General features: G+C 47.3%; 1 protein-coding gene across 1 annotated transcript in view; it reads left to right on the forward strand.

Annotated features, from left to right (window-relative positions):
• Positions 1–15,324, forward strand: part of chd7 (chromodomain helicase DNA binding protein 7) — an 84,324-nt gene that overhangs the window by 11,373 nt on the left and 57,627 nt on the right. Inside the window, exon 2 of the mRNA XM_084139855.1 lies at positions 9,913–11,922. Within this exon, the coding sequence (XP_083995981.1) occupies positions 10,090–11,922 (1,833 nt within the window). The 5' untranslated portion in view covers positions 9,913–10,089. The remainder of the gene's footprint in view (positions 1–9,912; positions 11,923–15,324) is intronic.

The raw sequence follows: 15,324 nt of genomic DNA on the forward strand, positions 1-15,324 counted from the left end.
CATTCGGTAGCTCCTACTATATATACACACACACTACCGTTCAAAAGTTTGGGGTCACTTAGAAATGTCCTTGTTTTCCATGAAATTAGTTTGAATAGGAAGTATAGCAAAATGAATAGGAAATGTAGTCATTGACAAGGTTAGAAATAGTGATTTTTAATTGAAATAATAATTGTGTCCTTCAAACTTTGCTTTCGTCAAATAATCCTCCATTTGCAGCAATTACAGCCTTGCAAACCTTTGGCTTTGTAGTTGTCAATTTGTTGAGGTAATCTGAAGAGATTTCACCCAATGCTTCCTGAAGCACCTCCCACAAGTTGGATTGGCTTGATGGGCACTTCTTACGTACCATACGGTCAAGCTGCTCCCACAACAGCTCAATAGGGTTGAGATCCGGTGACTGTGCTGGCCACTCGATTATAGACAATACCAGCTGACTGCTTCTTCCCTAAATAGTTATTGCATAGTTTGGAGCTGTGCTTTGGGTCATTGTCCTGTTGTAGGATGAAATTGGCTCCAATCAAGGGTCCACAGGGTATGGCAAAATGGAGTGATAGTCTTCCTTCTTCAAGATCCCTTTTACCCTGTACAAATCTCCCACTTTACCACCACCAAAGCACCCCCGGACCATCACATTGCCTCCACCATGCTTGACAGATGGCATCAAGCACTCCTCCAGCATCTTTTCATTTGGTCTACGTCTCACAAATGTACTTCTTTGTGATCCGAACACCTCAAACTTCGATTCGTCTGTCCATAACACTTTTTTCCAATTTTCCTCTGTCCAGTGTCTTTTTCCCATCTTAATCGTTTATTTTTATTGGCCAGTCTGAGATATGGCTTTATCTTTGCAACTCTGCCTAGAAGGTCAGCATCCCGGAGTTGCCTCTTCACTGTTGATGTTGAGACTGGTGTTTTGCGGGTACTATTTAATGAAGCTGCCAGTTGAGGACCTGTGAGGCGTCTGTTTCTCAAACTAGACACTCTAATGTATTTGTCCTCTTGCTCAGTTGTGCACCGGGGCCTCCCACTCCTCTTTCTATTCTGGTAGAGCCAGTTTGCACTGTTCTGTGAAGGGAGTAGTTCACAGCGTTGTACGAGATCTTCAGTTTCTTGGCAATTTCTCGCATGGAATAGCCTTCATTTCTCAGAACAAGAATAGACTGATGAGTTTCAGAAGAAAGTTATTTGTTTCTGGCCATTTTGATCCTGTAATCGAACCCACAATTGCTGACGCTCCAGATACTCAACTAGTCTCAAGAAGGCCAGTTTTATTGCTTCTTTAATCAGCACAAAAGTTTTCAGCTGTGCTAACATAATTGTAAAAGGGTTTTCTAATGATCAATTAGCCTCTTTAAAATGATAAACTTGGATTAGCAAACACAACGTGCCATTGGAACACAGGACTGATAGTTGCTGATAATGGTAATGATAAATCTATTTCGGATTCCTTTGCCATTATTACACCATACGAGAAAGGTTCCAAACGGCAGAGAGAAATCACAGATTCAATAACATTTCACGTCGCCAAAGACATGGTACCAATTAACACAGAGGGTTTTAAAAACATGATCCTGTCACTTGACAAGCGGTATGTAATGCCATCACGCAACTATTTTTTGCACAAGTCAAAACAGAGCTGTCACAAGTGGAATATTATACAGCAACAACGGACTTGTGGTCCAGCCGGACAACGGAGCCCTACATAACTCTGACCGTACACTTTATTAATGAGGACTTCCACCTGAAAAGTCGCTGTTTGCAAACTGCAAAGGGGGATCATACATATATCCTGTATTTTTTTCATATCGCAATATATATCGCAGAAAAACAAAATATCGCAATGTCAGTTATTTCCAATATCGTGCAACCCTAACATGCATGTTATTCAAACTGCTTGCGTGTGGCAACGAGTGTCTGCGTAGCCATTTTTTATGCTTGCCGTGCTGCAAGTCCCGACTCTCCCATCTCCTCATTGGTTTTAGGAGCATATAGCCACGTGGGTGATTGAAAGATGAACTGAGGTCTACACTCCAGTTGGTGGCGGTAATTTACTTTAAAGTTGGTTGCCAACTGCCATATAAAGTCCATAGAAGACGATTTAAGGAGGAGAGATTACTAGAAACTAGCTAGGTTTCCCCTTTTAACTGTATATTAATTGTCGGAGTAGAGTACACACGATTTTGTGACTCAAAATTGGTGAAAATTATACCAAGATCAAGAAAAAAAAATACCTTTTGCATTTCAGGTAAAACAACAACCCAAAGTTTATATCCCAGGACAAATAAGCTAGCAACAGTAAGCTAGCTAGCTTAATGTCCATAAAGAATATTTCATGTTTTTTTCGACCTGTCCCCAAATGAATATAGTTGGTTCAGAGTTCGTTTTGATATTTCAACCTGCGTGTTCTGATCGCGTCTGGTGTGGATGGACAAAATCAACATGCGGACGCACGTGCATGCCTGGTCTAGTCAGCATGTTAACCATCTGATTGGGACACACACCATGAGGCCCAAACCATTGCTGTCATCAGCACAGCTGCATTGTGAATTAATGTGGAATTCTATGCATTTTAACAGAAAACCGCAAAACGTAAGAGAAATTGTCCATTTGTCACATCCTTAGTGATTAGTGGACAACACGTAGTCTAACCCCAAGAGAGCAAGTGGTGGTGGGAATGTGCGGGTCTGATATTGAAGGATGGTTGTGGTGGTCTTGCTGTGTGTGTGTACGGGCAGGTGACTCGTCGTAGTCTCCAGCATCAGGGCATGCCTGACCGCATGTCACCAAACACTCATTGATTGGCACCCAGCCCGCTGACTGAACTCTCTCCACCTCCCCCTCTCTCTCCACCTTCTACTCTACATATAGCTTGTTCTCTCTCCCTCCCTCACACACACCTAAACCTCCCTCTCAGACACACACACACACACACACACACACACACACAGAGAGAGAGAGAGACTCTTGCACTGAGCCACATCTGTCACTCTAGAGGGAATTAGGTGAATGGTCAGCCCTCCGGCTTAGACGCCAAATCTGATCACAGGGATTCAAATTTGCAGCTTTTGGCGTGGCCCCGCTGCGCACCTCGCTCACCCCCCTACTACCCCACACCCCTATACACACACTTACACCACCCCCTCTCACCACCCTACACACACGCACATGGATACACACACTTACACTGCCTCATCTCCCCCCCGACGGTGCAATGTCATAGGGAGGCTGTGGGAGTGAGCTGCTTAATGGGAGAAGAGGAGGTGATTTATGGGCCAGGAGGAGAGGAAGCAGGGCAATCCTCTTCCTGCTCTTAGCGGGAGCTGTGAGGTGATGAAAGCAGCTAGTGTTGTCAGGGCCCACAGGCCCACCACACTGGAGCCCTCTGCTCTCATTCTGGGCCGTTTTAAATCATAGCAAGGCTCAGTCTTGTGAAATGTAGGCCAAAGCACGCAATAGATAGTTTCCGAATTAATTTTATTTTGATATGAATAACGTCCCTTTGCCTTGTTCTCTATCATTCTTCTCAAGTATTTCCCTCGCTGGCCCAAGTGGAATTAAATGAATTTGTGAGTGTAATTGTTGAATGCTATGGCCATTTCCCTACTGCTTTATTTTCGCTCTGCTTCTACTGTGTGGCTGAAATAAACAACATAGGGCAAGGTAAAGAGCATGATGGTGGGTGTATAATTGTAGGTGTTCAATTGTAGATGAAGAGTATTAAGTGGTATAATGGTAAGATGTCGTAGTCTGTGCTGTAGGCCTATATGGCGGTTTAGAAGCAATGTTCAATCACTTCCGTAGATATACATTTTTTCCCACCTTTATTTAACCAGGTAAGCCAGTTGAGAACAAGTTCTCATTTACAACTGCGACCTGGCCAAGATAAAGCAAAGCAGTGCGATAAGGTCGGGGGATTGTGGAGGCCAGGTCATCTGATGCAGCACGCCATCACTCTCCTTCTTGGTCAAATAGCCCTTACACAGCCTGGAGGTGTTTTGGGTCATTGTCCTGTTGAAAACCAAATGATAGTCCCACTAAGCCCAAACCAGATAGGATGGCGTATCGCTGCAGAATGCTGTGGTAGCCATGCTGGTTAAGTGTGCCTTGATTTCTAAATGATTCACTGACAGTGTCACCAGCAAAGCACAACCACACCATCACACCACCTCCTCCATGCTTCACGGTGGGAACCATACATGCAGAGATCATCCGTTCACCTACTATGCGTCTCACAAAGACATGGCGGTTGGATCCAAAAATCTAATGTCCATTGCTCGTGTTTCTTGGCCCAAGCATGTCTCTTCTTCTTACTGGTGTCCTTTAGTAGTGGTTTCTTTGCAGCAATTCGACAATGAAGGCCTGATTCACGCAGTCTCCTCTGAACAATTGATGATGAGATGTGTCTGTTACTTGAACTCTGTGAAGCATTTATTTGGGCTGCAATTTCTGAGGTGCAGTTAACTCTAATGAACTTTTCCTCTGCAGCAGAGGTAACTCTGGGTCTTCCTTTCCTGTGGTGGTCATCACGAGAGCCAGTTTCATCATAGCGCTTGATGGTTTTTGCGACTGCACTTGAAGAAACTTTAAAAGTTCTTGACATTTTCCAGATTGACTGACCTTCATGTCTTGATGGACTGTCGTTTCTCTTTACTTGTTAGAGCTGTTCTTGCCATAATATGGACTCTGTCTTTTACCAAATAGGGCTATCTTCGGTATACCACCCCTACCTTGTCACAACACAACTGATTGGCTCAAACGCATTAAGAAGGAAAGATATTCCACAAATTAACTTTTAAGAAGGCACACCTGTAAATTGAAATGCATTCCAGTTGACTACCTCATGAAGCTGGTTGAGAGAATGCCAAGAATGTGCAAAGCTGTCATCAATGCAAAGGGTGGCTATTTGAAGAATCTCAAATATAAAATGTATTTTGATCTGTTTAACACTTTTTTTTGGTTACTACATGATTCCATATGTTATTTCATAGTTTTGATAGTCTTCACTATTATTCTACAATGTAATTTTTTTTGTGTAAAAAGAAAGAACCACCCTTGAATGAGTAGGTGTGTCCAAACCTTTGACTGGTAGTGTATATATACATACTACACTACCAGTCAAAAGTTTGGACACACCTACTCATTCACTTTTAAATGTAAAAAAAATAAAAAAAACCTTTATGAAAAGTCCCTGAACTAAACACATTTTCCCCTCATAATTTAGATCACAGTGCAGTTATCACAAAACATTATTTCCCATGTTATAGCCTAACTAGACGAAACGCTATAAAAAGGCCTGTGGAAATGTTTAATTTAAATGAAACCAGAGAGGAAGAGGCAAACTTTAGGCTACTTTGGTGAATCTGCGAGGCATACAAGACATTGCAAGATACAGATTACCAAGACCTATGCACACAGTTAGGCCCGCGAGTGGCACAGCGGTCTAATGCAATGCATCTCAGTGCTTGAGGCGTCACTACAGACCCCCTGGTTCGATTCCAGGCTGTATCACAACCGGCCGTGATTGGGAGTCCCATAGGGCGGCGCACAATTGGCCCAGCGTCGTCCGGGTTTGGCCGGAGTAGGCCGTCATTGTAAATAAGAATTTGTTGTTAACTGACTTGCCGAGTTAAATAAAGGTAAAAATAAAATTGAAAACAGTTATTTCTGCCTGCCCCCTCCTCTCTCTCCCTCGCACTGGCTCTCCTGCTCTTTCTTTTGGCTAATGGCTAATGATGTGAGTGTGTGTTCAGTCTGTTGTGTGTAGAATATCCTAGTCTATTCATTGATGAGAGGCCCTGCTTTACGGAAGTGAAACATTGCAAGCCAATAAATTGCGAGATACATCTTTTGATTGCCGATAGATGGTCCTAGTGCACGGTTCTGACTGTCTGCCTGGTGGCCGACCTGCCTATACTGAGCCCCTCCCCCCTCTCTCCATCCCTCGCTATGAAAGATGCGAGTGTTTGTGTTCTCGGAAGTACGGCAACTAATCAGTCTCCTCCGTTCCAAAAATACTGCATCTTAGGATTCGATTTCTAGAGGAATCGAATCTTGAGACTCAGAAATGTGAGTCGACACCAGGAATCGACGTGCAAGGAGTCGAGCAATCAATTATTTTGGTGTCGACTCTCCACCAGTTGGAAAAATGTCAAAGACAAGCGACAGCAGCGAAGTCCTTTATGGCAATACTTTGAAGTTAAATGAGAAGGAAATGCAAACTTTGCGAGGTGGAATTGAGGTACAGTAATGGTAGTACAGGTGCAATCTTTAACTATCTGAAAGGGACGCACCATGAGAACCAAACAGTTGCTGGCAGCTGAATTGTGAATTCACATGTAATTTTGTGTGTTTTATCGTTTTAACAGAAAACCATGAACAAAATGGCGGTTGAAACGGTATGTTTTTTTCCTCCATTTGTCACATCCCTAGGACACTCGCAATGGCTGCCTGGTATTGTGACGCAATTTCTATGGTAATGTAGAGTTTTCATTCAAATTATGTTAACTGATATAGCTCATGCAATGAATTTTACTTCCTGCTTTGCTCCTATGGGTACACTCGCAATGGCCTCCAGTCCACCCATTATGCCATCATTGACTTGAAATAGGACGCCCGTTTTATTCATTCTATTTCTATGGCAGCACATGCAGTCAGGAACAGAGGAGAAATGGTGCATACAAAAAAATATTAATTTTTTGTGCTATTCTGACAGTTATTACGGTGACCACTGTAATTTCTGCTCAATTGTTGCTATCCAAAATTCCATGACCGTCATAGCCCTAATATCTGTTACTATATCTTTGTTACTGCGTAGGCCTACATGGCGGCCATAGACACTGTAGTGTGAGTCTGTGTTCACCACAATAAACAGGAAGTCTGACAGCTCCAGGCATGTCACGCCGCTCCACTCTCCGCCACATTGGTGGCTCACTCCGGATGTGACATTACGCACGCTTCTTACTCAATCATGTTTCGTCACTCTTTCTCTTTCTCTCTCTCCGCTCTCTTTCTCTCTCTCTTTGTCTCTGTGTGTGTCAACACTCCCCGCTGTGTTGTGGTTTGTCTTTTAGAGATCTGTTACAGTTTGTTCTTTATTCATCTAGTGAGTCGCCCAGCAAGTTTTTCTTTTAATTCCTTTTGTCTGAGGTTGTTGCTAAAGCTTGTTGTGTTGCAACTTGCGAGCATCATTCTCTCCTTTTGAGATGTCTTTCCTTTTTGAGTTTGAGAAGGTGAAATTCAGTGTGTCTGAATTGCGTTTTACGAATGCTCACCGGTATGTTAATGTAGCCTTTTTGAAGAGTTGCTGTTTAGCAGGAAATTGCTTCCCCTCTGCTCATTGACTAGAAAGGTCAGTGGTAGTAGTGCGTGGGGCTGATGCTAGCAACCCTGTGGAGAGGCTTGAAAGAAGGAGGAAAGTTGGGGGTGGGGCAGAGGGAGGGGAACAGAGGAGGGGGGGATTCCCTAGTGGGGGAAGTTGAAGTGTTGGTGAAGTTTCGGGCGACACATTCCTTCTCCCCACTCGCGCACACAAGCTACATACTAAGTAAGACCCCACCTACGTACTGTGACACACACACACACTATCCTCATCACACACTCAAGCTTACACTAGGACCCTATATTTTTTTGCCTGATTCAGTTTTCTCTGTTTTGTTTTTCCAGGTTTCTGTTTCCCTCCCTTTTTTTCAGGTTTTCACTCTCAAAATGCACTCTTTTTTTAATAGAACATTCAAGGTTGTTGTTTTTCTCAGTCCACAACAATGTTTAAACCACGTCAGGAGACCATTTTTGAGGTCTGGAAAAAATTGAAGAAATGTAATGCAAGTGCACACCAGGAAGAGACCATTGTTTGGTTAAGCCGTGTTGCTGTAGTGCTCATGTGATTGCAGAGTTTGCAAAACAAATGGCCACTCGAATGACGCAAATAATCATGATAACATTCTGCCAGGTAGGCATAGGCTACTTTGGTGTTAACATTTAACGCCATGCTCTATCAACTGCTCTACATCCCTGCCGGCCATTCCCTCCCCTACCCTGGACGACGCTGGGCCAATTGTGCGACACCCATGAGTCTCCCGGTCGCGGCCGGCTGCGACAGAGCCTGGATTCGAACCAGGATCTCTAGTAGCACAGTTAGCACTGCGATGCAGTGCCTTAGACCACTGCGCCACTTAGGCAGATTCATGCATTTTCCAATAAGTTCAATAGATTCAGTTGATTTCAATAAATGTAATATTGTTGAATTCCGTTTGAATGTCTGGACAACGCTGATTTTATATGGCCCTACTACACACACAGCCTCAAGCCTAGCCCACACACACGCATCACGTGTTGAGTTGGACACCCAATCCCTGTGCTAAGTCTCCTTTCAGCCTGGTTTATCTCACACCTCCATAATACCCCCTGCTCATCTGATTACAGAGCTCAGGGGACGAGCAGGTTGAGGACACATGATTAGGGATAAAATCGAATTGCGATTTCTGTACAAAATATTGCGATTTTACACTTGGCTAAACTTTTGGTGGAACCATAGAAATAGAATGATCATTCTAATTTTATAGTTAGAAAACAGTGGGAATGCATGACAATGGAAGTAAGGGAGATGGTTGTGACTGAGTAGGATCCAAATTGTTTCCCAGGGGACCCTAATTAGGTTTAAATAGAAGGGTACATTCAGACAATGTGTACATTCACCTTTACCCTCTGATTTTAAGAAGCTGCACAAGCAACACTGATGTACTCCACCTCTCGTACCGGCCTGTATAAGAGCGAAGGTTTGCTAGCAAGATCAGTGGATTTAGCTAGCGATTAGCGTTAGGGGCTAACACACATTTTCGATGCACATTTGCAGCTTGCTAAGACCAACTAACTAGAGTTTTGCAGAGAGAGAGTTACACAAATGAATAGTATAATATAGAAAACGTGGATTTATATTAAGAAGCAAAGTGGAAAACTGCGTTATTATTGTTTGGAAAAATCTGTTGACTGCATACTGTTTGGTCAATGCATGCAGAGTGAATCTCGAGCACGAGGAACTGGGGGCGGGTCTTGTTGTGTGTGGGATTGTGAAGTGCTCAGGGGCGAGACTGAGCGAGAACTCCGTCAACTCGAGCAGTGTCACGAGAGCAGTAAATCTAAAGTTTTAAAAAAATGGCGTTACAGACAGCTAAGTGGCGTTAAAAAATATTGCAGCATCTTGCGGTATGGATATTGTGCATGTCAATATTGCAATTTCTATTAAACATTTTATTTAATCGTGCAGCCCTACTCATGATGCACCCAGAAACACACACACACACACACACACACACACACACACACACACACACACACACACACACACACACACACAAATATACATGCATGCACACACAAACATGTATGCACTCACTCTTACACACTCACACTCAAGAGCTCTGCCTCTCTCTCCTTCCCCCTCTCTCTCTCTCTCCCCAACAAAACACACATACACACACACGCTTGAGCAGGTGGCTCCCCTCCTTGTATTCTCACATCTGCCGGGCTGATCTGGCAGCTGCTGCTGTTTAAACACCCCTGCTTCTGCCCAGGCCTTTGTTCTTTTCCAACCAACAACCCATTCTAAAGAATGAATGAGTTTAGGCTTGTGTGTGTGTTGGAAGAAAATCTTTTGTTTGAAAGCAAATGGAAACAGAGGTGGGGTGGGGGATGGGGATGAAAGGGCTATGGAGGGGGGTTTAACAACTTATTAAACTGCTAAACATGTGCCACTTTTTAAGAAATCTAATTCAGTTAGCAGAAGGTTAAAGAACAGGAGTAGGGTTGCACAATGGACCTGATATAGCCCATTCTAATACTCTGTTCCTATCTCTCTCTTCCCCCTCTCTGTCCTCCTCTTCCTACCGCTCTCCTCTCTCTCCTTCCCTCCAGGTCCCATAACCTGGCTTTGCCTGACACTGCGTTCTCATTCTCTGAGAGAATTAGGGAAATATGGAGTGACATGCTGCAGATTAGTTAACGGATTAGCGGCTTTGAGGACATCCACCTCTGTGTGAACGCAGATTCCCTGGAGCTCCGCTCCCCCCAGCCGCCAGGTCCCCAGGAGCCATGGCCGACCCGGGGATGTTGAGCCTGTTCGGGGACGACGCCAACCTGTTCTCGGACGGGCTGGAGGGCCTGGGGGACTGTGGCTTCCCCCAGGGCCAGCCCAACCCAATGGGGCAACAGATGCCCCACGAGCACCAGGGCTATGGGTCGCTGTCCTCCAACTCCCTCCACCACACCTCGCAGGCCGTTCCCGGACAGCCCAAGATGGGCCACCCCTACGACCCCTTCGCGGGCTACGAGCAGCAGCAGGGCCGGATGTTGGGCAACGGCCCCGCCGTCAACGGCATGGCATCCCCACACTCGCGCTACCACAACAACCCCCAACAACCTGGAGGGGGGCACCACGTCTACCCCGGAGCGCAGGGTGACGGGCTCGGCCAGCCATTCCCTGACGGAGGAGCCGTGTGGGGCCCCCAGGCTGGCCCCGGGCAGAGCAGGCCTCCATTCCAGCAGCAACAGGCTGCCGCCCAGGCCCCCTCCCACCAGCAGCACGGCCCCTCAGGGCCCCAGGGCCACGGCCACCAGATGGGCCCCTACATGGGCCGTGCCGACTATGCCACCATGCAGGGCCACCCTGGCCAGACCCAGACGCCCCCTAGGGTCAACCACTTCCCCCAAGGTATGGGCCAGGAACCAAACCACTACATGGGCCACGTGGGGCTCCAGCAGAACCCCAGTATGACAGGTCCCCCCATGCGCCACCCGGCCCAGCAACAGCAGCCTCCCCAGCAGTTCCTCCACCGGCCCGGCCAGGGCCCCGTTCACCCCCAGGAACCCATGGCCTCCCACACCCCTCGCTTCCCCCACAGCCCCTCTCGCCAGCAGCAGGTCCTGGCCGGGAGGCCCCACCAGAACATGGGGTTCAACATGCACGGCCAGGCTGCACCCCCTGGTGCTGTAACTAGCTCAGGGCAGTACCCCCCCTATCCCCAGTACGGCAACCTTAATCAGGGATTAGCCGGCACTGCAGGGATGAGTCCTGGGATGAGCCTCAGCAGCACCAACAACAACAGTAACGCCAGTGGGCCCATGGGGCCAGCCCAGGTCCCGCGCTACCCCAACGTAGGGGGGCCCCCACAGCGCTACCCTGGCCCCCAGGTACACCAGCAGCCTGTCCACCCCAACCAAATCACCGGACAGCCTATGCACCCTTCCCAGCCCATGCACCCCTCCCAGGCCCAGGCCACCCCCCAACAGCAGCCCCACCTCCCCACACCACCTCAGGGATCCTACGGCTCTCCCCCCTCCATGTCCCCCATGAGGGGCATGGGAACCCCGGGGGGAACACCTCCGCCTCAACAGGGCCGCCCCTCTAGTGCCGGCCTGGCTCCAGAGGTAGGGGGCTACCCAGGAGTCCCACTCCAGGCCCCTAGCCCCATGGCCCCCCCTCAGAGAAACCCCACTCCCATGGGTGCTCAGCAGCCACACCCCCACCTGCAACACCACCCTCAGCACCCCTCCCACCCACAGCAGCACCCCCACATGCCCCCGGGCCAGCAGCTATACCCCGGCATGCCCCCTAACCAGCGAGTCCCACTCGGCCAGGTGAGACCTCCAGGTCCCATGGCCCACGGTGAGCCTCCAGGACCCCAGGACCAGCGGCTGCTCCCTCCCCAGCAACAGGCTCCCAGACCTGGGCAGCAGCTGCAGCCTCCTCCCATGGCCTTCCAGCAGCTGCAGCAGGTGCACCCCGCCCAGGCCGCTTTGCCCCCGTCACAGGCCCAGACACACCTGGCCGGCCCCCACCACCAGAGCTCCTCGCCCAACCAGCCACCCTGGGTGCCGCCACCACACCAGTCGCCTCCAACCCTCCAGAAAGTGCCTCACATTCAGGTGAGTTTGCTTTGATGTGGAGGTTTGTGTGTGTGGGTTTTTGTGGGTTTGTTTTCATGTGCGTGGGGGTATGGGTGCGTGTGTGTGTGGGTCTGTGACATTTAAAAACTCAGTGGTGCTCTGGGTGGAGGTTGAATGGGTGTTTTGAGGTGTGTGTGTGTGTGTGGGAAATGGATTTTTACAGCGGTTTGTTTCCTCTCCACTGCATATCCTGGCCCTCCCCAAGACCCAGGCGCCACAGTGCTAATCTCCTAAACCCCTCCCACCCCCACCCCCTCTCCCCTCTCTCTGAGGGGGAAAACTCCCTTCCTGCTCTCTAAGCATCTCTCTCCTCCCCCGTCTGCTCTCTTTCCGCCCGCTCTGCTCTCTATCTCTCTCCCTCTATTCCCTCCTCACTTCCCTCTCTTGTTTGTTTAATTCTCTCTCTCGTTGTCTGCCCCACTATATTTTTCTCTTCCCCTCCTATCCCCCGTCTCGCTCTTTCTCTCTCCCTCTGTATCTCTCTCGCTGTATCCTCTCTCTTTCTCGTTCTGCTCTCTGTGTGTGTTTTCCTTGTCTGTCTCGGAGGGACTCATGCGTGAGTTAATGGTGTACAGCAGGATGTGCCCTGTCGGGAGGGAAGGGGGGGCGGGGGAGGGAGGATAGGGGGGAGCCAGTGGGGAGTGGAGGTTAGCAGCTCTCAATAGTTTGCTGTGTGTCCTGGCTTCCATTCGCTTGTTTTGTGCTCAAAGCCTCTTTCTCTGCTGACCCATTCACATACAATGGCCGTCCTGTGGCAGCACACACATCCAACACTTAGCATCTCTATTAGTCCTCTTCCTCATTCACACCATCACCACTCTCACACTCCTCCTCTTCCCTTTTACCAGCAGTGGCCCCATCCCCCCTGATACCGGGACTCCGATCAGGGAGTTTTGTGGTTGACATTTAAGATGTCAGAGTTAATTTGCCCAACGCGAATGACCTAGATGTTAGGTACACAGTAAAGCCTCATAGCATCGCTTCGGTCCCTGGCTGCAAGAATGTACCCCCGTTATATGTTAGTCTGGCTGAGGGAAATGTGCCCTAGGACGTCTGATGACCATGACGGCGTTATTGTTCCTGTGGTGGATCTGATTTTTCACCCCGTCGCGGTAGCAGTGTCTGGCTCTCAGCTCTGCATCACTACTCTCTAATAACTTAATAGGGTTCCTGAAAGTCAGACACCAGCGCCTTTAGCTCTCAGCCGTGTCTGCCCTGGCTGCTGTAATATGGTTATGCAGGGTTCCATATTGCGACCAAAACAGTCGCATTTGCGGCCGTTAAACTTGGCAGTGCGACACACATTTTGAATTGGTCATAAGGGTGCCAGTGATTTTATTTTTTTGCCTTGATGATGTTTATTTTTATTTTTTTATTATCAGGATTTACTCAAACAGTAATGTGCAATTGACCAAAAATAAACCAAATTTCTGAAGTGTGCGTAGGGCCTATAGGTCTACCACTTTGTGTAGCCGTTAGCAATGCTAATGATAGCCTAACGGTCTTTGTGTAGATGGAAATGCAATTTGGGCTGCAATGCGATTTAAAACAAAAAAAAGAAGCAATCCAGTGTCCATTTGTTTTGATAACTACAGTGAGGGAAAAAAGTATTTGATCCCCTGCTGATTTTGTACGTTTGCCCACTGCCAAAGAAATGATCAGTCTATAATTTTAATGGTAGGTTTATTTGAACAATGAGAGACAGAATAACAACAAACTAATCCAGAAAAACGCATGTCAAAAATGTTATAAATTGATTTGCATTTTAATGTGGGAAATATGTATTTGACCCCCTCTCAATCAAAGATTTCTGGCTCCCAGGTGTCTTTTATACAGGTAACGAGCTGAGATTAGGAGCACACTCTTAGTGCTCCTAATCTCAGTTTGTAACCTGTATAAAAGACACCTGTCTACAGAAGCAATCAATCAGATTCCAAACTCTCCACCATGGCCAAGACCAAAGAGCTCTCCAAGGATGTCAGGGACAAGATTGTAGACCTACACAAGGCTGGAAGGGGCTACAAGACCATAGCCAAGCAGCTTGGTGAGAAGGTGACAACAGTTGGTGCGATTATTTGCAAATGGAAGAAACACAAAATAACTGTCAATCTCCCTTGGCCTGGGGCTCCATGCAAGATCTCACCTCGTGGAGTTGCAATGATCATGAGAACGGTGAGGAATCAGCCCAGAACTACACAGGAGGATCTTGTCAATGCTCTCAAGGCAGCTGGGACCATAGTCACCAAGAAAACAATTGGTAACACACTACGCCGTGAAGGACTGAAATCCTGCAGCGCCCGCAAGGTCCCCCTGCTCAAGAAAGCACATATACAGGGCTGTCTGAAGTTTGCCAATGAACATCTGAATGATTCAGAGGAGAACTGGTGAAAGTGTTGTGGTCAGATGAGACCAAAATGGAGCTCTTTGGCATCAACTCAACTCGCCGTGTTTGGAGGAGGAGGAATGCTGCCTATGACCCCAAGAACACCATCCCCACCGTCAAACATGGAGGTGGAAACATTATGCTTTGGGGGTGTTTAACTGCTAAGGGGACAGGACAACTTCACTGCATCAAAGGGACGATGGAAGGGGCCATGTACCGTCAAATCTTGGGTGAGAACCTCCTTCCCTCAGCCAGGGCATTGAAAATGGGTCGTGGATGGGTATTTCAGCATGACAATGACCCAAAACACACGGCCAAGGCAACAAAGGAGTGGCTCAAGAAGAAGCACATTAAGGTCCTGGAGTGGCCTAGCCAGTCTCCAGACCTTAATCCCATATAAAATCTGTGGAGGGAGCTGAAGGTTCGAGTTGCCAAACGTCAGCCTCGAAACCTTAATGACTTGGAGAAGATCTGCAAAGAGGAGTGGGACAAAATCCCTCCTGAGATGTGTGCAAACCTGGTGGCCAACTACAAGAAACGTCTGACCTCTGTGATTGCCAACAAGGGTTTTGCCACCAAGTACTAAGTCATGTTTTGCAGAAGGGTCAAATACTTATTTCCCTCATTAAAATGCAAATCAATTTATAACATATTTTTCCTGGATTTTTTTGTAGTTATTCTGTCTCTCACTGTTCAAATAAACCTACCATTAAAATGATAGACTGATCATTTCTTTGTCAGTGGGCAAACGTACAAAATCAGTAGGGGATCAAATACTTTTTTCCCTCACTGTATCACAAGTGCGTTACAGACAAAGGCGGTGCGTCCATAAGCTAAGCTTCCCCTAAAGTAAATTAAATTGTCAATGATATAGCCTAATTAGCCTACTCCTGTCTATACATATACCACATAGATTGTTGAGTTGTGACTGTCAGTGAAAAGTAGAGGCCCAGCCAGGCATATCACAATATTCCATCATTGTTTGGAAAACTACAATG

Source organism: Coregonus lavaretus (genome assembly GCF_964263955.1).
Source record: "Coregonus lavaretus genome assembly, chromosome: 23".
Taxonomy (NCBI): domain Eukaryota; kingdom Metazoa; phylum Chordata; class Actinopteri; order Salmoniformes; family Salmonidae; genus Coregonus; species Coregonus lavaretus.